General features: G+C 48.5%; 1 protein-coding gene across 2 annotated transcripts in view; it reads left to right on the plus strand.

The window, feature by feature from the left end:
• Positions 1–2,013: 2,013 nt before the first annotated feature.
• The window catches only part of TMEM14A (transmembrane protein 14A), a 175,449-nt gene continuing 155,013 nt past the window's right edge, over positions 2,014–22,449 (plus strand). The window contains exons 1-2 of one of the 2 annotated variants that reach the window (XM_078647936.1): positions 2,014–2,134; positions 22,310–22,392. In XM_078647936.1, the coding sequence (XP_078504062.1) occupies positions 22,317–22,392 (76 nt within the window). In that variant the 5' untranslated portion in view covers positions 2,014–2,134; positions 22,310–22,316. Of the gene's footprint in view, positions 2,306–22,309; positions 22,393–22,449 lie in introns of both variants that reach the window. The other variant, XM_078647935.1, reaches the window with a different exon arrangement.

The following is a 22,449-nucleotide window of genomic DNA, read 5'->3' on the forward strand; positions in this document are numbered from 1 at the left end:
CACCCTCAGATGGTGCATGTATCAAAACCATCCCTGGCCGAAGAGTACATTCACTTTGTAGTGGACCAAGTCAGACCACCAGCGGTCCCCCTGGAAGCCATATGTGAGGCCACAGCCCAAGACGCCATCCTGCAGAAGGTGAAGACCAACAGTTGGCGTCATTCCAATGAGGATGAAGATGAAGACACGAACTTCCGACAAGAGATGCAGGCCTTCAAACACGTGAGTGAGGAATTGTCGGCCACTGAAGAGGGACTCATACTGAGGGATCACCGCATACTCATCCCTATGCAACTCCGTCAGGGTGTGATTAATCTTGCACATGAGGGCCACCAAGGAGTGGTGGTCCCTAAACGAGCGCTCAGAGAGAGGGTATGGTTCCCTTTATTGGACCAGATGGTTGAACTCACTTTAAAGGATTGTCCTCAGTGCCAACTTGTGAGTCAAGGAGATCCTCCAGCTCCTCTCCAGATGTCGACACTACCCAGCAGTGTATGGCAAGAACTCGCTCTAGACTTCTATGGACCCCTCCAGTCTGGAAAATACGTCTTAGTTCTCATGGACGAGTACTGCAGATTTCCCATAGCCCAGTTCGTGCCGTCCACCAATGCCACCAGCACGTTTGCCGTTCTGGACGAAGTTTTCCCTGCATGGGGTGTTCCGAAGGAAATTAAGACGGACAATGGCCCGCCATTCAATGGCCATGAATTCAGTGCGTTTGCGAAACATCTCAACTTTAGGCATCGCAAAATCACTCCCTTATGGCCCCTTGGTGGAGAGGTTCATGGCCATGCTAAAAAAGACATTCCAGCAGGCTACCCTTGACAAGAAAGACCTTCAAGCGGCGCTAAATGAAGTTCTGCGAGCATAGCGCACAACTCCACATGCCACTACAGGGAAATGTCCTGCCACACTCATGTCGGGATGACCAATCAGGACACGGATACCTACCTGGGAAGGTGCCTTACTCCCAGTGTCCTCCCAGAGTGCACATGAAGAGCTGGTCGCTGCTGATCGTGAGAACAAAAACAAGATGAAGTCCTATGCCGATGCTCGGCGGCGAGCTAGATCCCCGTCCATTCAAGAAGGGGACTGGGTACTGGTCAAGCAGGAACAACAAAAGAAAACAGACTGCGAGTTCAGAGCTGAACCTTTAGTAGTTACACAACAAAAAGGGACCATGATAACAGCGGAAGCAGAGAACAAGAGAATCACACGTAACGTCTCACACTTTCAACGGTGCAACTCCGGCAGTGAAAGATGCCCTCAGCAAAGTGACTGAACGACCAAGCAAAGAGAGGTCCGAAATTGACTCTGTCGCACATATGCCTGAAAATCAGACTGAAATTGAATCTGGGAATGAAGATGTGTTCCTGTGGCCCAAGCGGGCCATTCGCCGACCTGTACGGCTGATTGAAGAACTATGACCAAGTCAGAACTTTAATTTCTTTGTTGTTAAGAAAGGGGGAGATGTTATAATGCAAAGTGCAGTCTAGTGTTTGGGAGGTGGAGTCGGGGAGTTGCAGGAAGAGGAGGAGCAGGCGCAGGAAGGGGGCAGTTAGGAGAAGGACGGGGTAGAGAGCAGATGCAAGAATAAAGGCTCCTTAAAAGATCTCCACGTGTCTGTCATCATTGTAGGGACGACACTACAAGTGGGATAAGGAAGCAATCGAATAAGAAGCCAGTACACACACAAGAGTGACAATAACGCCAACCAATGCTAAGCAATGGGCGGATTGTAAATTCTTGGTACGCCCACAAATGGTTGTGTGTAACCAACCTCGACCCCAAAAATATCATGTGTTGTTTTCTTTCAGTGCTACAGATGGATTTTTTACTCAATGAAAAGACTGCTAAATAGTTTACAGCTTGCAGAAAACAATATGTTACCGGAAATATAGCTACATGTGAAGAAGATGTATGCCACCAACTTTAGCAGTATGTTTTTGTTAATCTTGCTAATAAAGCACTACCGAATTGTATTGTTATTCAAGAAGTGTGTGGACCTGAAGTGTACTGAATGTTACCACTAGGTGGCATGCTGAGATCGCACGGCAACGCTGACTGTTACAGGAAGGAAGTGAGGCTCGGTCCCTGGCGGTTAAGAAATAAGTAAACATTTCACTTACAGCATGTGAGGCTTTACGATTTTTTTCTTCTTTCTGAGGGGTCAAGCACATTTCTCCTGCCGACGGCTAGCTGGAAAGAGTTGGGTTGCAATTTAGACCTGGAAAATAGAAACAACGAGTTTTAGATGCTGAAGTTGGAAGGTCAGAAAAAGAAGGCGGGGAACTGAAGAGCCGCGGTAAGGAGGCGCTCGGGGTCGAGGGCAGGGGGTGCGGCGGGGTCTCTGATGGAATGGGGCACCTTGGTTACACGTAACGTGATCCCTACACTAGCACTCCCACGCCAAGCAACATATGGGTGGTAGCCTGCGTCCTTTGCAAGAATCTCGTAAACTGTATATTTGCTCTGCACCCCGGGGCCGTTAATGAAGGGTTAACTTGTGATATTCGTTTTTTTACGTCATGCACTTGCCATAATGTATATTTATAGCAAAGTGCGTTTTCTTGCTGCACAACAGCCGTTCTTTAGCTGAGAAACATTGCCTCGTTGATGCACTTTCAACCAACCCTCGTTTCCCTTTTTGAAGCACCTAGCTAGCACAGGGCGTCTCCTGTGCCCATGCTTTGCTCACAACCCGGTAGAGCTCGCGGCACGTACGCGTCGACAATGGCTGGGCCAGATCCAAGGGGGGACTGAGGTCCCTGCTGTGCAGGTGGAAGGACGAATGCTTGTGTCTGCTACGTATGCAAAGACTCGACGTGTGTCCCCGCAGAGCATGCTGTGGGCTCTGTAGTGCTGCAGAGCTTTTAAGTTTCTCGGGCCCATTTACGAGTAACTGGCCCATTCCATTTTTAGGCCTGGCTTAGAAGCATATTTTATAGTTGTGGCCTGATTTTTAAAAAGCTTAAATAAAAGAATCCACCCACCACGGTACTGGGTAGCTCACTTCAGCCTTTGGCTTCCTTACGAAAGACTGCACCTATGTAATAACGTGCACATCTTTGTAAACAGAAGTTCACTTCAGTGCTATGGCAGGTGGGCCAATACTTTGCCAGTTCGTTTTTTTCCGTTCATTATACTTCTGTTTTTCAGTCAACCTTGTGTGTTAAAGCTGTTCCGCCTTACAGTAAAGCAGTTGCAAGAGCTCCTATTTTTGTGGTATTAAGAATCATATGTTCCTGCTCTGTGCATTAAACTGAAAAATTGGTGTCTACCTGTTCAGAGTTCAACCTCCTGGTAGGAAGCACTCCTACTGTTGTAGTACAGTATAATTTGATGATTATATATATTTTTTAATTTAACACTTACTGCAAGCATGTGGCTGCCATGTTTAAGTAGGCATCTGTTCTTCATTTTATGTTTTTTCATATGCCAGCAAGAAAAAGAACCTTCACACCTGCTTGCCTAGTGCCTTTCGCAATGCTTGTTTTCCTTTGCATTCTGGGAACTTTTCCTGAATTTATAATGGGTTAACAGTTCTTATAAGTTCTAAAGCACATACTTAACAAAAGCCTTCTTCATATATGGTTGTTGAAACTTTAATACTGCCCTAAATATAATAGTTCTATTCCCTTTCATGCAAAACCACAGACTGAGTTTTATCTTAGCTTAGTGATTATTAGTTCAGGCCAGATTTACTGCGATTTCGTCAACGTAAAATAAGCACCATTAACTTGCCTCGTTATCTATGTCTTACTTTATTGCGGCATTGTGAGGGCGCTGTGGTGTATGTGTTTTTTTAAGAAAAATATGCTGCGGTGGAATGTTTAAAAATAAATCAGACAGTGTTGGAATGTCCTGTGTTAAGGAAATTGGGGGGATATTTACAAGGCCTCTCCACCACTGGAGCGTCACTTTTTTTGACACTCCATTGGCGCACAATGCTGAACCATGTTTACAAGGCCAGGCAAAACAACAATGTGTGGCTTTTCATGGCCTTGTACATGTGGCCCCCTTTCACGCATTACTCTGCGTGAAAGGGGCGTTCCATGGGTGTTGCTGTGGGCGTTTCCACCCACCACCCATGGATTTTGATGCATTCCCAGATTTGCAATGTTGCATAAACATGGGAATGCGTCGGATTCTACCGTGGTGCAACAAGTAGAAATACCTTTACTTCTCCTCGTTTTATGTTCTTTCTGTGCATGCAGCACACACAGAAGGAGGAAAACACAATCGATGATTGTTTTTGTGCAGAAAGGTGTCACTTCCTGCACACAAAAAAATCATGGCTGCAACACAGGCACCCTTGCATTATGGTTCAAGGATTCCTGTGTTGGCGCTAGGCCGCCAATTGTGCGCAGAGGAAAGCACAGGGATGCTTAGTATTGCTGTAAATACGACGCACCCTGCACTTTCCTAATGATGCAGCTCAGCGCAGCAAGATGCCTTGCAGCGGCGCGCTGCGTCATTTTGTAGTAAATATGCCCCTTAGTTTCAAATTAGTCCATCCTGAGCCAGCCTCGCCCTCCGAATGTTGCCAGTGCTGCTCTCTTCTCTATATCAAGCCAGAGAATTTCTTATCAGACTGGGCCCCGGTGGCAGGTCGAGGCATGGAGTCAGGACTGACCTCCATCGAAATGAATGCTATGTTACAGTGCACTACGCAGCAGTGCACAGACTTGCTGCTCTCTGTGCTCTTAAAACAGGCTACAGCACTGAGGTTGGTCCGGAATACGAACAGTGCCGGATGCTGGAGCAATTGGAATAATGTTACTGTTGCAATTTCTTTAAAGTAAACAACTCCTAGTCCCAGGCTTACATCTCAATAGCAACGCACCTCTCCTGTCTCACACTACACAGGTGAACTACCAACCCTGTGACTCAATCTGCTGAAGCGCCTCGTTGCACATAGGCGCTATCTTGCTGATAATGCGTGAACTTGCATTTCAATGCAGTGATGTAGACACCAGCGCTAAAATGCGGTAGTCTAACAATTTATGCGTGGCACTTGGCCGGGCTGCACTAGAGAGGGGCTTTGGATCCGCCTACATGTTGGGAGCCATGAGTACATGGCTTGATTCAGCAGAAGTTGTGTTTTCCACAAAGAGGCGCTTGCCCTCTGGCAGCTGTGATTTTTTGGTTTATTTATCCAGCTGCCAAAGCTTGAACGTTCATTGTCACACGCGTGATATTGGAATGTTATTAAAGTGTCTTAGATAACTACGTAATTTATGTTGCTTTTGTCTGCCAGCAGCACAGATAAGAGGAGGGCAGTTATTAGCCTCCATGAAATTGTAGGTCTTGCTAGACAGTGCAACTATCACCTGACCTTGTAACCTTCTCCTATCTTATTCTATGGTTCTTTGCTTCCACAAAAATAATATCTATTCCCATGCTATTTACTTGTAATACTTCACATTGACACACAACATTCATTTAAAGCCAGACCTTTTGGCATTGCCAGTGCTTGTTCACATTTGTCTTCGGTGGACTACAGCATGGGCAACTGGGTTAGCACACTTCAACTATTGGTGAACTTCACAGTGAGTGACATCATTCTCCTCTTTCACAAAGAACACACCTGCATACAAAGTAATTCCTATGAAAAAATGAGAGGAACCCTTTGTGCACCAAATGACTAGGGTTCAATCTTTTTTATAAGTTGATACATAACATTTCTAATATTTTTCTTGTGTACTGGCGCACTGCTTTTTCAATTGGTACGGTATCCCCCATGATTAAATGTGTGTGGTTTAGGTGAGTGAATGAGTAAGAGTTCTCTTAGTTTTTGCCAACCGAAGGATATATTGTTGTTTTTCTACAAAGTAATTCTTTTCAGTGGGAGAGACTGCTGAGGCAATTTTGGCTTTTTGAGACAATAAAGGATTGCTATTAGCTATTTGTTTTATATTCGTAATGTCCTGGCAGCCCCTCAACATTATAGTTTTACAGAAACAAAACAAGCATTGACAGAGCACATACTCTGATAACCAATGACAGACATAGTGGCTTTGATAGTGCTTTTTACATGTTGATTATTGGGGAAATGCAAATGTATTTGAAGGCCAATAGAAGATTCTTGTCTGTGTAAATGTTATATGCATTTATATGTGATTCTCATTCTAGCACGGTTTCTTGGGGGTGAGCTGCAGTTCTTAGTAGCTGGGATGTAGTTTTCAGTGTAGTGGGAACATATCTTCAAGGTGAGGAGGATGGTACAGGCATTAGGTGGGTGCTTGTGTCTGAGAGTTGCACATATCTGGAATACAGTTCTCAGTGGTGAAGTGTCAGTCAGAAGTAGTTGAATATGAGGAATGTATGCAGGTCTTAGGCTGTGATTAAGGACCTCAAGGTGTGATACATTTCACAGGAGTAGGATGTATATCTCATGAGTGAAGGTCATCTATGATGTTTGGGGGTTAGAGGCCTTGGCTAGGATGCAGGTTTCTATTACTTTGTATTATTAGCTTGAGGGTCTCAAGTGAGTGCATGTGCTTTTGGGGTTGTTGTATAATCCTCGGGATGGGAGTGTACGTCTCAGGTAGAGCACAGGAACAAAGGGGGTGAGCATATTTCAGGGTGTTTGCAGATATAAAAAAAAAAGTCCACATTTGTAAAGCGCACAATCACCCGTAAGGGTCTCTAGGCGCTGGGGGCCGTCGGGAAGATTAAGCGAGCTATTGCCCAGAGTCACATGGTGCTGGGCTAACCTGCCGCCTGAGCCGGGGATCGAACCGTGGTCCCCAGATTCCAGCATCAGTCGCCCTGGCCGCGGCGCCACACCTCTCCTGAAAGCGGTCTGTCATTCTAAGGCATTGGTGTATCAATCTGAGGAAGGCAGATAGAATGAAGTGGTATATATTATGCTATATGTGGTAGATTATACTAGGAAATGTACCAATGGTGCTGGTTGGTATGCTTGTTGACTCGCTGCATTTTTTTTAAAGTAACTTTCACTCACACCTACCTAAACATCGGTCCCCGGTCCACCGCGGGTATATCCCGATTGTTGTGGAGGGACTCTGACCACCTTACACCACTTCCGGTCGTGAGGAGGTCGGCGTTGTAGCGGCTCCTCCCTCCCGCGATAAAAACCGGATGCATCGCAGAACGCGCAGGGGGTGCGCCAAAGGCAAGCCCGTCTGCGCCCGACGGGACCAGGGGCCACAATCCTTGTCCAATATTTTTTAAAATACCCTGTCTCAATAAGATATACATATGCGCAGCTACTGAATCATCATTGCCTCCCCAGCCTGAGTATGAGTATCTTGATCCTTTGGATGAGTTTACTAAATGCCCTTGCTGTAGCTTTAAATTTGACAAATAATGTCTTAATGGGGAGTATAGTGCAATTACTGTGAATAGTCCCCCATCAACACAATAACTGCCCCTCCTCCTGCTGCAAATCAACTAACACGACTTTTGCCTTCTGGAATATTAACTTCCGCTCCCTTCCCAAAAACAAATTGGATATATTCGACCTATTAAGTAGTAAACAGCCTGATGCTATGTTTCTAACAGAAACATGGCTGCACGCGAGTTCAGGCCCATACGTAGCCTCGCTTACCTTCCAACTATGCTATAGTTAGGGTTGACAGAGAACTTAAGATAGGGGGTGGTATCGCCATAATTAAAAAAAAAATCTTACTCATGCAAACTTCAAAGGCTGTGAAGCAGGCCTTTTTCAACTCTTGTTGACCCCTCACTTTACCTTGTCTGGCATGCTTGTTTATCGCCCCCCTGGCTTGCCGACTTCTTGGGCGGCTTCATTTCCAGAATTAATTTCCCCTCACCTTCTCAAGGCGGTAAATTTCACCATGTTGGGCGACCTTAACATACATTTGGATAACCCCTCTTGCAGCACGCTGATGTCTGATTTCGCAGCAATGAACTTGCTGCTGTGTAATACGGGCCCTACTCATAAGGCAGGCCACTTATTGGACCCCATATTTTCCAACCTGTCTGATATCGAATGTTCACCATCTCTTCCCCTATGTTGGTCAGATCATCACGCAATCAAATTTTATTACACTGTTCCAATCAATCTGCCCATAGCTATCTCTGGCCCACAGCAGAAATCTAGAAACTGGAGCAAACTGGATATGAACGCCTTTAATAAGCTTCTTTCTGACAGTTCTCCTTCTTTTCCCCACGTCTCTACTTCTTCTTTAGATGCAATTCATAGCTGAATTTTTAAAGCCAGTGACAATTGCCTTCCTGTCTCTAATAAAAAATCATATAACCACCGCTCCCCTGCCCCTTGGTTCACGGAGCAAATAAAAGTAGAAAAAAGCAAATGCAAAAACTTAGAAAGACACTGGAGGAGAAATTACACCATCGAGTCCAAAATAAAAGACAAAAATGCTTAAAAAAATATCAAGCGCTCTGCAAAGAAACGCGTGTAAATTACGTCGCACGTACTATTTCCAATGCACAGAAATATTCGCGAACATTGTTTTCTATGGTTAAAAAACTTTCGGGATCAGATACTCAAACTACGCCCCCTGTCTTAAAAGGTTCACAATGCAATGACCGTGCCTATTTCTTTGTGAATAAAGTTAAAAGCATTCACTCCACGCTGAGCGGCTCTTTGACAGCTATGATTATGCAACAAAGCTTTAGTCCGTAGTCCACTGATAAGACAGAACCCACCAATAAACTGCAATCCTGGTCACTACTAGACATTAATTCCTTTTAAAAAAATGTGGCCAGCATAAAATCAGGTTCACCTCGGGATCTTTTACCTTCTACGGTGCTGCAACAACTTGACACCCCTTCCCTTGAACTAATTATGGTCTTCTTAATGCCTCCATACAGTAATCAATTGTTCCTCCTGAGTGGAAGCATGCTATGATTCTTCCGCTCTTGAAGAAAGCCAATGTTGACCCTGCCCAACTTTCCAATTTTAGGCCCATTTCCCTTCTTCCGATATACTCTAAAATTCTGGAAAAACATATAAACTACCAACTTACACAGTTCGTTGAATCCTCCTAATTTCTACATGATTATCAGTCCTGTTTCGGAGCCGGTTTCTCAACAGAGACAACTCTGTTGGGCGTTACGGAAATGCAAAGACACCGCTTGGATATGGGGGACCCAGCAGCCCTCATACTACTAGATCTGAGCGCTGCTTTTGACACGGTGTCTCACACCGTGTTAATACGATCCCTTCAATCCCTCATCATCTCTGGTTTAGCTCTGAAATGGCTGACATCTTTCCTTACCAGCCGCACTTTTCACATTTTTTCCTCTGCTGCCACATCCAAACTTTATTCATCTGATTGTGGAGTCCCTCAGGGCTCTATTCTTAGTCCACTGCTTTTTAGGTTTCGGCTACCGTCCCACTGCGTAAGCAGTGGGTGGGCGGAGCCGAAATCTTTTGTTAGTAGTATGGGGGCCTGAACATGTCCCTCTTCTCCATTGGCTGGCCTCGTAAATGCTGGCCAGCCATTGGAGGAGAGGAGCGTCACTGAGTTCAGGGCCCGCCTTGACGCGCTTCGGGGGCGTTTCCGTGTCTTTTTTTAAGTCACGCCCTCTCCTCTTCCCATTGGCTGGAATTTTACCTTCCAGCCAATGGGAAGGGGAGAGCACGCAAATACGCCCCCGAATCGCGAAACGACCTGTTGCTCTGTTCCAGTCCCGCTCCCCCCTCCCTCCGCCCGCAGCTCTCCTTAGTCCCGCTCCCCCCCCTCCCCCAGCTCTCCTTAGTCCCGCTCCCCCCTCCCTCCGCCCGCACAACCCTACCAAGGCCAGACTTATTAGATTTGCCAATGCTTGTTTTTTTCTTTTAACATCGAAGGCTGCTGTAAGATTGTAACTGGTAGTTAACAACCTTGTTAGCGTAGGGTTAGCCTGTTCAGCGTGTGCATAATCACTCATGCCTATTTACACGCTCCCACAGGTGGAGTGCAGCAGCGACGTGCTTCCGACACGTCTGACGTATTCATTCTGTGCTCGTGGCTGCCTGTACCCTCCCTTCAGAGAGGCTGGAGCCTGGGATGCTTCCTTTGCACTAAGGGTGGGTCCGCGTGCCGCACCGCCCGGATGCTTCCTTTGCACTAAGGGTGGGTCCGCGTGCCGCACCGCCCGTTTCCAGGGAGCGGTTTCGGCTGAGTTCAACCCTCTCGAATAACCTGTGACCTACTTCTTAGTCATGAGAGGTTTCTACCACACGAAGTACGCTGCGGTCCCTGGAGAGACGAGCGAGGTGGCAGGGCTCGGGTTGTGGGTGGAAGACTTGGCATGACTCTGCCAAGCATGAAGGCACGGCAGGCAGCCGGCGATGTGGCAAAGGTTAGTCTGCGCAGAACGTGCTCCTAGGTGGAGTCGAACGTGGTGGAAGAGGAATGTGTTGAGTGCTGCAACCGGACCTGGCCGGGAATGTAAACCTACTTAATGGCAGTGCCAGGTTTTCATTAGATGATGGGGCAAGTGTTTCCATCGAAACCCACGTCTGCGGTCATAAAAACACACACAAAAAAAACCCACACCCACTATCGTTTTTTCAGTGTAGAAACTTGCGCGTTAAGATCTAAACAGACAAGTGGCAAACGTAAAGTTTCTTCCAACCAGCTCGCATAGCACTGTGCCTTCCTTACAGTTGCCTGCCTTCACTGTTTCAGCCCAGATCGCCCTCAGCAGCTGAATTATTGGGTTAGGTGGCTTTGTGGTGGAAAGCTTCTGCTGCAGTGATCTCTGATCTGGATGCTTCAATCCAGACAGGTTGGGTCACCTTTTAATCCGACGCAGGATGACGAATTAAGACCGTGAAAACAGTAGCGCTAATTACGGACCCCGGCTTGGGCAGCTGTCAAAGGAGGTAAAGATTTGTTGCAAGCGCTTTTCCGGAGTTCATTTTAACCCAGAAGATCCTGCTTTTCTTGGAAATGCCTGACTCTGGTGTTTCGCGGTGTTCGTGTTTTAGATTGAAGGCTGTGCTCTGAGGATTGTGACTGTTGGTAACCTGCTGCAAGACAGGAGGACATGAATGCTGCTACTGTTTCCTCAGTGAGGAACACGCGTCTGGAACAAGCATTTACAATGCAACGGTTTCGCCTTTGGAAAATTTAGAGCTATTGGCAATGTAAATGACAATGCCATTTATTTATCTGTTTTCAAAACCAACACATAAATACAAATTTTGTCATTTACAATGCCAATAGCTCAAACTTTTCCAAAGGCGAAACCGTTGCATTGTAAATGCTTGTTAATGTTTGTTAAACCACTGGCGACTATTGCAGAAGAGGCTGGGCTATCCCTCTTCTCTTACGCAGATAATACCCAGATCATCTTCTCTCTTTCTTCTGAGAAGGTGTCTGGTTCGTCAGCTCTTCAAGACGGCCTAAGGAAAGTTGCAGCATGAATGCAAACAAACATGCTTAAACTTGATGGAGACAAGACCGAGGTTATTATTTTAGGGAACAATAAAGAGCACTGGCCCATTGAACTGGGTACTCCACCCCAGCCCACTCAAGAGGTCCGCAATCTGGGCTTTATTGTTGATGACCGGCTGTCCATGAGACAGCAAGTAGTAAAAGTGGCAGTGACCTGCTTTACTGTATTGAAATGGCTGAGAAAAGTCGTCTGGATGCTCCCTTGTTCCACCCAGAAAACAGTGGTCCAGGCACTTGTGACCTCGAGAATAGACTATGGCAACATTCTCTATCTAGGGGCCAACAAAGATATATTGCGGAAGCTACAGGTAGTACAAAACGCTGCAGCGAGATTACTATGCCGAATTCCTAGAGCCACTTCCATCACCAGTTATCTAATATCGATCTCCATTGGCTGAAAGTGGAAAGTCTTGTTAAGTTTAAAGCTTTAAGCTTTTTATTTAAGATCAAGTCCAGCACTGCTCCTCAGTACCTGCAAGCCCTGGCCCAACCCTACTATCCTTCACGACTACTGCGTTCCACTACTCAAGGGAAAGTTTTGGTATCCAGGGTCAGACTCTCACGGATGGGAGGGTGCTCCTTTGCCTTTCTCGGTCCCACTTTGTGGAATACTTTGCCTGCATCTCTCAGTCTTGAAACAAATTTCGCAAGTTTTCCCAAGGATTTAAAAACATGGCTGTTTAACCAATAATTCCATACTTCTGTTTCCATCCTCAGGCTGGCGCTGGGATACCCTTTTTGGGTAGCTGTGCAACTTACAAAAACAATTTAACATAACCGGTTTCTGTGCCATTTTGCAATCTTTTACTTTGTCACCTTATGGGTTTCATGATGTCCTGGAACCTTAGGAGTACTAAGTCTGACGTACAAGTCAGAGTCTGGCCTATGAAGGGGTGGGATATACAGTAGGCGCTGTCAAAGGAGGTTGTGGTTGAATGCAAGCCTATCCAGGGGCAGAATGCAAGATGCTCTGATGTGCACTAGGTTGCCAAGGACACTGAGCACAACACAAGCATGTTTGAACTAGAGACTGCAGACTCCGGTAGTGAGCATGCTGAGGGTGGCACCCTCAGTCATCCTCAACTCCACCCTGCTCTCAGAGTTGGCATTTCAGGGCTCGACGGAAGGAGGAATGCTGAGTAGGGTCTGGTGCACTGGCATGGCAGAAGGGGACTATAGGCAGGCCCGGCAGTGTGATTATCATCTAAACATCCTCGCCTCTTTAAGTAGACCGAAGTGTGAAAAACCAAAGCCATGCAAGTGGACAAGGCGAGGCCCAGGTTCTAGCCTGCCATTTGTAGCTATGATGACTCCCTTCTGAATTGCACACTAATGGCTTGTCAGCATGTTGCAGGAAAAGTCAAAATTGGTAGTGTTTTGCATGCTGACAAGTGTGATGGTGTTTCAGGCACTGTATGGCCCAGTCGGCAAGAGTGGTTGTGGCTAGCGACTGACTATCATAGGATTACAATAGCTGTCTGAACATGATGTGGATCCATTTTTCACACTCCCAGAAATTTATGGAACTCTGTCAATGAGTCCGCCAGCCATCTTAAAACACTGTGACCAAACTTTCTGGATCGCTTTATTTCCCACGGTCTGAAATGCAATATGGATCTGGCAGATTTCCAAATAGTGGGATTATCCATTGGTATCCCAGTCTTCAAAAAGCATTGAACAACCAATCACAGTTGTTACAGATCGATATCACACTTAGGTTGAACATCGGTAAGAACTTGGGTCACGTCCACTTGGGGAGGCTGCAGGAGTGGACAGTAGAAAAGGGAAAATTCTTCAGTAGTCCACTTGGAGTTTCAAGGGGACCGGCAGCAAAAGAGCTATGACTCCACCGGGATCTCATCATTTTTTTTTTTTTGCAGAGAAAGAAAAAGGCCAGCATGGTATGCAAGTCTCATTTGTCCCAGATGTGGGAGAGTCCAAACGTAGGCAAAACACAATGTCACACAGCCCATCAGCCCACACCCCGGAGGTTGGGCGGCGTTAGTAAGGTGCGTGTTGGAGGCAAAACCAGCATGGCCGTTAATAACAATCCAGATCATATTGAATATCTGCTTTTTTAGATTGAACTTTGTTCCCTTTTAACCCACAACTCCCCCTCCCCCCTCAACTGTTCAACTGAACTGCCGCAAATGCGACACTCCTCTGCCGTGACACTTATCACACCTTGGGTTGCTGTCGAGGGTCATTCCCCGCGTACATTAACACATTTATGCACTACCCGTCCCACTCCATCCCATCCTTCCCCCCCACCCCCCGCAACCACAATCTGTAACAAAACTAGTTCACATCCTGTTCCCACAGTCCCGCGGTACCTCGTAGCTTATAGTCACATTGAATACAGGTCCTTGTCCATCACATTTTATGTAGCACTCCTCTCCTTCCCTCCAGTTCCCTCCCTCACTGCCCCCCCTCCAGACCATGGTACTGTCTCCACTTGGCCCACACTCTGCAGAACTTTTTGGGGCACCCCCTTGCCTGATAAGTTACCCTCTCCGCTGCCATGTAGAGGTCCATCCCCTGTCTCCATTCCTCGATGCTCGGCGATGTTGTGGCCCCCCAGTATTTTGCTATGTCCCGCTTGGCCACCACCAGCGCTAGTACCAGAAAAATGAGCAGAGGTCGCGGCAGGTCTACTTCAGTGGTCATGCCCAGTAGGGCCAGCTTAGGCTCCTGTGTAAGTTCCACCCCTAGCACCTCCCCTAGGTCAGTAAAGATGTGTGTCCAGTAGTTTTGTATCTGAGCGCACTGCCATATAGTATGGTAGAAGTCCCCCTGCCGACTACCGCATCTAAGGCATGTGGAGTCTACTATTACCCCATTTTGAGTAGTCTCACTCTATCAAAATATGTCCTATGCAGCACGTTTAACTGAATGAGACGTAACCTGGATTTGATCGCTACTTCACGGGGGTGCATGAGGACCATCTCCCAGTCTAAATCTTCCATCTCGCCCACCTCTGCCTCCCACACGCCCCTTAGTCTCGCCAGGTCGCCTAGCATATTATTGGTTAGGGTTTTGTAAGTGAGGGATACCGCTTTACCCATGATATGTTCCTGGAGGAGTCTGCCCTCCAGTGGTGCATATTCAGGTATGTCCGTAAGTGAAACGTGTTGTGCCCTCCAGGCATGGCGCAATTGCGTGTATTTAAACAGTTGTGATTGGTGGAGCCCGAATTCAGTTCCAAGTGTCTGGAAAGACTTCAATTCCCCCCTGTGGATCACGTCACCTATGTGCGATATACCGATATCGTCCCACCGTTTGAAGCCCCTGAGCTTACCAAGTTCTATCAGCCACTGGCAATGCCACAGCGGCGTTTGTTTGGTGGGTTTTCCCTCCCATCCCGTACGTTTGGTCGCCTGCCGCCATGCTGTCAGTGTGATCGTCGTTGCCGGTAGTAGCGACCTCCTAATCCTACCACCATACAAATAATATAGAATGTTTCTGTGCGACAGTGTGTGTCTTTCGAGGGCGTACGTCGGGTGGTCTGCCGGGACATGTATCCAGTCGTTTATCGGGGTCAGGTGTTCCGCCCAGTAGTAGGCCTCCAAGTTTGGTAGAGATATGCCCCCACTATATTGATGTCGTTGGAGTGTCTGCAGGGCTATTCGTGGTTGCTTTCCCAACCATAGAAAGGTGCGAAGATCTGCGTGCAACTTTTGTATCGTGTTGGTCGGGAGTGGGTAGTATTCGTTTTGGAGTGCATATAGGAATTTAGGCAGGGTAATCATTTTGTACATCGCCGCCCGGCCTAGGAGCGTGAGCGGCAACCTTTTCCATCTGTCCATGTCCTGCACCGCGTTCCCAATGATTCTGTCGACATTTTTGGAGAATGAGAGTTTCCTGTCTAGTGTAATATATATTCCCAGGTATTGAAAACCTGTGGAGGTAGTGACCAGGCGCTCGGGGATATCACCCCATTGCTCCCTCCCCTGTGGGTCATAGAGAACCGACTTGTGCCAGTTTATAGTGTGGCCTGCTCTCGCTCCGAAGCTGCCCAGTTCCCGAAATAACTCTGGTACTGTTATGTCGGGGTTGGTAATGTATAAGAGTACATCGTCCGCGTAGAGTGATATTTTTTCCTGTGCTGCCACTGAGGGGCCTAGTGAAAAGCCATGGATGTCCGGGTTTCGTCTAATGTTAATCGCTAAGATTTCAATTGTAAGTGTGAACAGCAGGGGGGATTGCGGGCATCCCTGTCTCGTGCCCCGTTCAACCTTGAATTCTCGGGATATGCTCCCGTTCACTCTCACCCGTGCTCTTGGGGCCCTATATAGGAGCTGTATCCAGTCACAGAGTTTAGGTCCGAAGCCAAACCGCTGCAGTACGGCCATGAGGAAGGGCCAATGTACCGCATCGAACGCTTTTTCTGCGTCAAGTGAGAGGAACCAGTGTGGTTCGCTTCTCTCCTTGACCTCTTGCAACCAGTTGTGGGTGCGCCTAAGGTTCAGTTTTGTCGCTCTATCAGGGAGGAACCCCGACTGGTCTATATGGACAAGGTCTGGGAGCACCACTCTCATGCGAGTTGCTAAGATGGTCGCTAACACCTTCACTTCCATATTAAGGAGAGAAATGGGGCGATAGGACGCGCAGTCCTCTTTAGGTTTGCCCTCTTTATGGATCGGGACGATGGTGGCCAACGCGAGATCCGGTGGCAGCGACTTCTGCTGATATGAGTCAGTAAGGAGGTTTTTAAGATGGCGTGTCAGGAGGTCCGAGGCCTTCTTGAAGAATTCCGCTGGGAATCCGTTGGGCCCCGGCGTCTTGCCTGTTTTTAGTGTTGCTATGGCTTCTGCTATCTCATCGAGCGAGATGTCGGCTTCCAGCACCAAGTTGGACTCAGGAGATAGCGTTGGTATCTCCATTTGTTCCAGATACCGTAGTGCTACATCTACGTCCCCCAGGTCTTTGGCTCTGTAAAATCGTTCGTAATGGGTCGCGAATGCCTCCGCTATCCCCACATCGGTGCACCACACACCACCGTCCTCCGTTTCTATTCGCTCCACCCATCTTGCGTCCCGTTCCTTCCTGCTGAGCCAGGCCAGGAGCTTACCCGATTTGTCCCCCACGTCGTACAAACGATGTAGGGTCGCCAGTGACTGTGTCCTTGCCTCGTTCGAGACCAACTCCCTATACTGTCGTTGGGCATCCAATAGTCGCCGCAATGTGTCTGCCCCCTCATGTGCCTGGTAGTCCTCCTCCAGGGTCAGGATGGAGGCTTCCAAGTCTGCCATCTCCCTCTGTTGTCTCTGTCGTGCCTCTTTCAACCTTCCCTGGATTCTGTCTCGTAGAACCGGTTTCATCACCTCCCAGAGGGTTACCCCTGAGGAAACTGACCCCTCATTTTCGGCTATGTAGACCTTGATGTCAGCCCTGACGCCACGCGCAATTTCCGGGGATTGGAGATCCCAGGCCGCCAGGCGCCATTCAGTACCTCTCCTCTGCCTTGCCCCACCTACCTTCGCGTACAGGGGTGAGTGGTCTGAGATACCCCTCGCTTTGTATTCTATTTCATCATCTATCTTTAGGTGTTGCCTCGCCATGAAAATATAGTCTAGCCTTGAAAAGACTTTGTGGGCCCCTGAGTAGAAGGAGTAAGCGGTTTGTGTAGGGTGGCGCCATCGCCATGTGTCGGTGAGTCCTATCGTGGCCATTGTTTGCGCCAAAACGGTCTGCGCTCCCCTTCTGCGTGGTTGCCCCGTACGGTCTAGTTCGTCTGACATCACGTCATTGAAGTCACCTCCCACAATTTGTATGGTGTCTGCTGTGTCAATGAGAATCAACGCGATCGCCCGAAGCGTGCGCGGCTGGAGCTTCGGCGGTGCATAGACCGACACTATAGTGTAGCGCTGTCTCCTCCATGTCCCCTGCACCCCCACGTATGTACCCTGCGGGTCACTCCATGTGCGTGTGACGCAGAATGGTGTTGATTTCTTAACCAAGATCGCAACCCCCCTAGAGTCTGAGGTGTACCCTGCGTGTGCCAGGACCCTGTGTCTACCTCTCGCTATAAATGCGCATCTTTCTCCTTTGAGGTGCGTCTCCTGCAGGAGAATGACGTCCGGTGCCAGTCTCTTAAGGTATGTATTCACTAATCCCCGTTTAATTTTTGACCCTAGGCCATTCACGTTCCACGTTAGAATGGAGAGTTCCCCCTCAACCTTAGTCTGTGGTGCTAGTGTACCTGCCATTGTGTGGGTTGATTCTCAGCTGTTCGCGGTGCAGATGGCGGGTGTCTGGGATGAAGTGTCAAAACGTGCTTTCGTGTCTCCTCAACGGATTCCCCTCCCCCCCCCACAACCCTCGTAAACTCCAACAGGAGGCAATACAAGAACCAACTCCCCACCGCACCCCCCACCCCACCTCCCTCCCCTTCCAGTTGCATCCCAACCTGGGCCGAAACTATCCAGGGGAGAAGGCCTGTCGCCCTCCCACACATCCCTCCCCACGCTAAACAAAAATCAGTACTAAAAACTCAAAGAACGGTAGGGGGTGTGTTAACTTGCGTGCTCCGTTTCGCCGAGCCGCTATCTTCCCCGATCCTTATACAGCAATGATCACGAATGTGAGTCCTGAGTGTCCATATTCACCCCCTGGCCTGAGGAGTCGTGTTCCAATTGCTGGATTTCTGTGACCAGCGGATGTACTGAGTCGTCCATTGTTTCCTCCTCCTCTCCTCCGGACATGCGATCCTCCGAGTCCTCCACTTCATCACCTTCTGAACGGATTCCATTCCTCAGGCAGCTGAATCTCGAGCCCGCCACAGAGTCATTGCCCGGGGACGCCGATCTGTTTCCTCTCTCACCTTCCTTGTCTCGTGGCCTGAACGGTGTCGCCGGAGCTTTCTTCTGCGTCCTCCGTGTACCCCGCCGCTGTGGTTTCGGCACCTCCCAGAGCGGCCTTTCTCGAACCGTCTTGTCCAGCGCAGCTCGACCCGCTGCCTCTCTACTGTTCAGAATAGGTCGCTCTTCGAGCCACTGCCACACATCCTCCGGGTGAGCAAAAAAGATGGATTTGTCTTTATAAATTACCCTGAGTTTGGCGGGGAAGAGGAGCATGTTAGTAATGTTCAAAGTTCTCAGCTTTGCCTTCACCGAGTCAAACGAGCGGCGTTGCTTCGAGACCTCCTGACTGTAGTCCGGAAAGATCATTATGGTGGTGTTCTCCAGGCGGATCTCCCCCATTTTCCTGGCTTCCCGTAGGATCAGGTCTCTGTCCGCATAGTTCAGGAAGCGCGCTATAACTGGTCTCGGTCGTGCTCCCTCCGGAGGTTTGGCTAGAAGCGCCCTATGTGCCCTTTCGATGATGAAGCACTGGGAGAACTGCGCTGTTGGGAAGGTATTTTTCAGCCATGCGAGGAGGAAGGCGGACATACTCCTTCCCTCAATCCCCTCTCTAAAGCCTACAAAGCGAAGGTTGTTGCGCCTTGACCTATTTTCGGCATCGTCCACCTTCCACATCAGGTGACGGTGAGAGGCCTGTAGTTCCGCCATGTCCTTCTTGAGGGTATTGATCGATTCCTCATTGTCAGTCAATCTAGATTCGGTTGCCGTTACCCTCTCCGTCAGGTTCCGGAAGTCCTGCCACAGTAGGGTCACCTCGGACTCCACCTCTCCGATTTTCGTCTCTAGGGCCGTCCGGGATGCCTGTATGTCAGTCCTGGACGCTTGGATGGCCTCCATCAACATGGCCGTGTCATTGCACGCGTCGGGCTGCAGAGACTGTTGTGCCGCCCCAGACCGCGTTGCCGTGAAATCGTCCATGGGGCCCCGCCTCGTGGCTCTGTGCGTCGGGTCACCCTTCCCCATGCTGCGTCAGTATGTAGGCCAGGGGGCTCCCTATGTAGGCCTCCTTCCTCTGTGATGCTAATGGGCCCAGCCACGTGCAGCGAATGACGGTAAAAATCTCCGGGTGCCCCTGTCCGCTTTGCCGCACCAGCGGTCCCCCTGGCACTCCTCCCGTCGCAGCCCAGAGCTCCCCTAGGGGGTCCCACCATGTACTGACAAACGTTTTCCTTTGCTGCAGGCAGGGGGCCGTGTGTCCGGCTCACGCCCTCGTCTCCCAGCAGACTATGTCCCAATGGGTGAGCCCGGGCCCTTACTCTCCTCACGGGTCTCGGCCCTCCGCCACTTCTCCTCCGCCAGTGCCAGTCAGTCTGGGCGCCTCTGCAGCGCGGCCGCCATGTTGGTAAAGGCGGACGCCGAGCGTGAGGCAGTCTCCACTCCCCGTGGTTTGGGAAGTCTGCCTCCGGCTCTTCTGCCCCTGGCTCACCTCCGCTCTGACTCGACGGTGTCTCTCAGTCCCACCGCGACCCTGGGATGGCAGCAAGGGGGGCTCAGTCTTCACTGCCCGCCCCACATACCGCCGGCCGCCATCTTGGTGTAGGCAGCCGGTCGTCCGCAGTCCCCTCGGTTCACCTCCTTCCCTCCAGCGGCGATCCAGTCACTCTTGGCGGCCAGGCGGGTCGCGGAGCTCCTGTCGGCCGGGCACTGTGAGGGATGACCAGAGGTGGGGCACTAAAAGCGCCGCGCTCCGCCGAGCGCCGCGGTCATCACCATGGCTGCCGTGCAGCCGCTGGGGTTGCCGTACCGTCCAGTTCTTGATGGAAGCAGCTCCACACTGCCACTGAGGCAGTCCTCCCAGGTAACAGGGTGTCTTTTCTTCCCTTTTGTGCCGTTTTGGGGATCGTGGGGGATATGTTGTGTCGGATGTATGTGCAGCTCGGCCGGAGCCCCGGCAAGGCACGTCTAGTCGGCCATGCTGCTGGCCACGCCCCCCACCGGGATCTCATCATTGAGAAGTATGTTATGATTAAAAGAGGACGGGTATATTTAAGATTCATGGACCTGTCCACTGCTTTTGATCTGGTTGACCTGTCCCATCGGTGACAAACCTTATCTTAGTTGGAGTAGAGGCAGGATTGGTATCCCTGACAGAGAGAATACATTCTTTGCATTCAAAAGTGATTATGTAGTGTATTCTTAAATGTGTTGTCTTTGCTCTTTCGTACTAATATATTGTCATGTCAACATGGCGTCACTGTAGGCCATCCTTGCTTTGTTGGTTTTGGCCGTTTTCCATTTTGGTCAATTCTTCAGTGGTTGCTGATTGGAGCAGTTGCTGTCCTCTGATTAACATGCGTTGATCTCGCCTCATTCATACATTATTCCTTTGGCTTTGATTTAGACAGATACATATGTTTTCAGTCATTAGCAACAGGCGGGAGAGGTCTGCATTACTAACCTTAAAATAGCAAGTTCTAGTCTAGAAGTTCATATCTGTATTCTCACATCCATATCCTTTAAAGCATTACCTAACAGCCTATCGTACTTTTAAATGGTTATGTTGCGGTAGTAAAAGCTACCATGACAGAATTCCCTAGATCTGTAGCAGCGCAAGGGCCATTGCTTCTGCTTTGAGTGATGGGGATACGCTCTCCTTTTATCTATCTTGTAAATAATGTCCTTTTCTTAATACATCAGAGTTGTAGACAATGTCTTTCCGGTTTAGATTTTCACCTGTCATCTCATAGTGCAGCACGTTCTAAATGTCCAGTTTTAAGTCCATTACATATTAACGATTTTAACCACAATTCACGCTAAGTTTGTCTCTTCCGTGCCTTTTGACCAGATGTTTGCTGTTTCAGAAATACTGCAAAGTCTCAGCTATTTGTTGTAATGAATACCGGGTCCTGTTCCTTGGTAACACTTGAGATGGTATTTATTAAGATAGAAGGTTCAAGATAAAGTTACAGAGAGCCCCACGAGGAGCAGCCTTCTGCTGCTCAGCCCATTCTCCCAACTGACAAACTCACTCACCCAACATTCCACACCAACATTCCAAACCACACTCGCACTGGCTGAGCAGCAGGTACAACACTATTCAGTAAAGAAATAGGTCTCAAACATTACTGTTTTGTGCCTCCATTGGGAGTGCGACTATAATGTGTGATGCTTTCGTTTTCAGCTGCGCTGCTACTGGCACTACCTCAAAGGTTTCTCATCCTTGGACCAGTCCATGGCAGATTTTCGGCCTAGTCACATAAAGCTAAAACTATTTACATATACATCTAAAAAGAGCGTTTTTATATCGGTAATGTTCATATTGAAAATCTGTTGTGGATCGGACCGGCCTGGCTATTTGTTAGACACCCCTGCATCACACTGTTATCTATCAGTTGACCGACTGCCTGTTGCAGGTTTTAAAATATTCAAGCATTACAATTCTGTCAAAACCAGCTGACCCATTACTTGTAGATTTCCAATAACGAAATGTGAAAAGCAAAAGTTACAGCTGTGTTCTGGAATTGTGGTGCACCGCAAGTAAAGGGAACATTGGTGTTCGAGGCATGTGATTGCACTTTGGGGAGCTGGTGCTTGGGTGTGACGCCCAGGGGGCGATAACAAATGCCTTTCGACTTCCCATGTAGCATGTAAAGGCAGTTAGTGGACCTATCAATTTACAAGGCCCAGTAAATTTCATCATGGATCTGCAGGTCGTAGAAAGGAGTAATTAGGAATGACCAGACTTATGGGACTGGATGTGCTGATTCCCTCAGTAATTTTATCATAGCAGTCTTAGGTTCCCACTTGTGATCCCACCCCCTCCCACAGAATTACCGGAATCCCCGCTATCACTAATTCTGGGATGGTGGTGAGGGATGTTGATTTAGTGGAGCCATATTTCAACTCTTGTAAGCAGCACCTAAAAAGTTGATGTAGGTCTCTGTGTAAGTCATTTACCAAAAGACCTGTTAACCTTTCCAAAGTTTGAGATTGATACAGCCGAGCAGTTTCACTTTCGCATCTGTAGATGACGCGATACACATAAAAGTTTTCCAATGTTTGAATCTGTTTTATAGAGATTCCCCTTTCTCCCTCTCTCCCCAGAGTAATCATGGTTGTGGACTGGATTGGGTTTTGCTATGCCGGCGTGCTGGCTTTTGGTGGTGTGCTGGGCTACACGCGGAAAGGTAAGAGTTGTAAGAAATTGACTTTACTGTTTTTATGGGGTGAGGTGAACTCTTCCA

Source organism: Lissotriton helveticus, chromosome 6 (genome assembly GCF_964261635.1).
Source record: "Lissotriton helveticus chromosome 6, aLisHel1.1, whole genome shotgun sequence".
NCBI classification, from domain to species: Eukaryota; Metazoa; Chordata; class Amphibia; order Caudata; family Salamandridae; genus Lissotriton; species Lissotriton helveticus.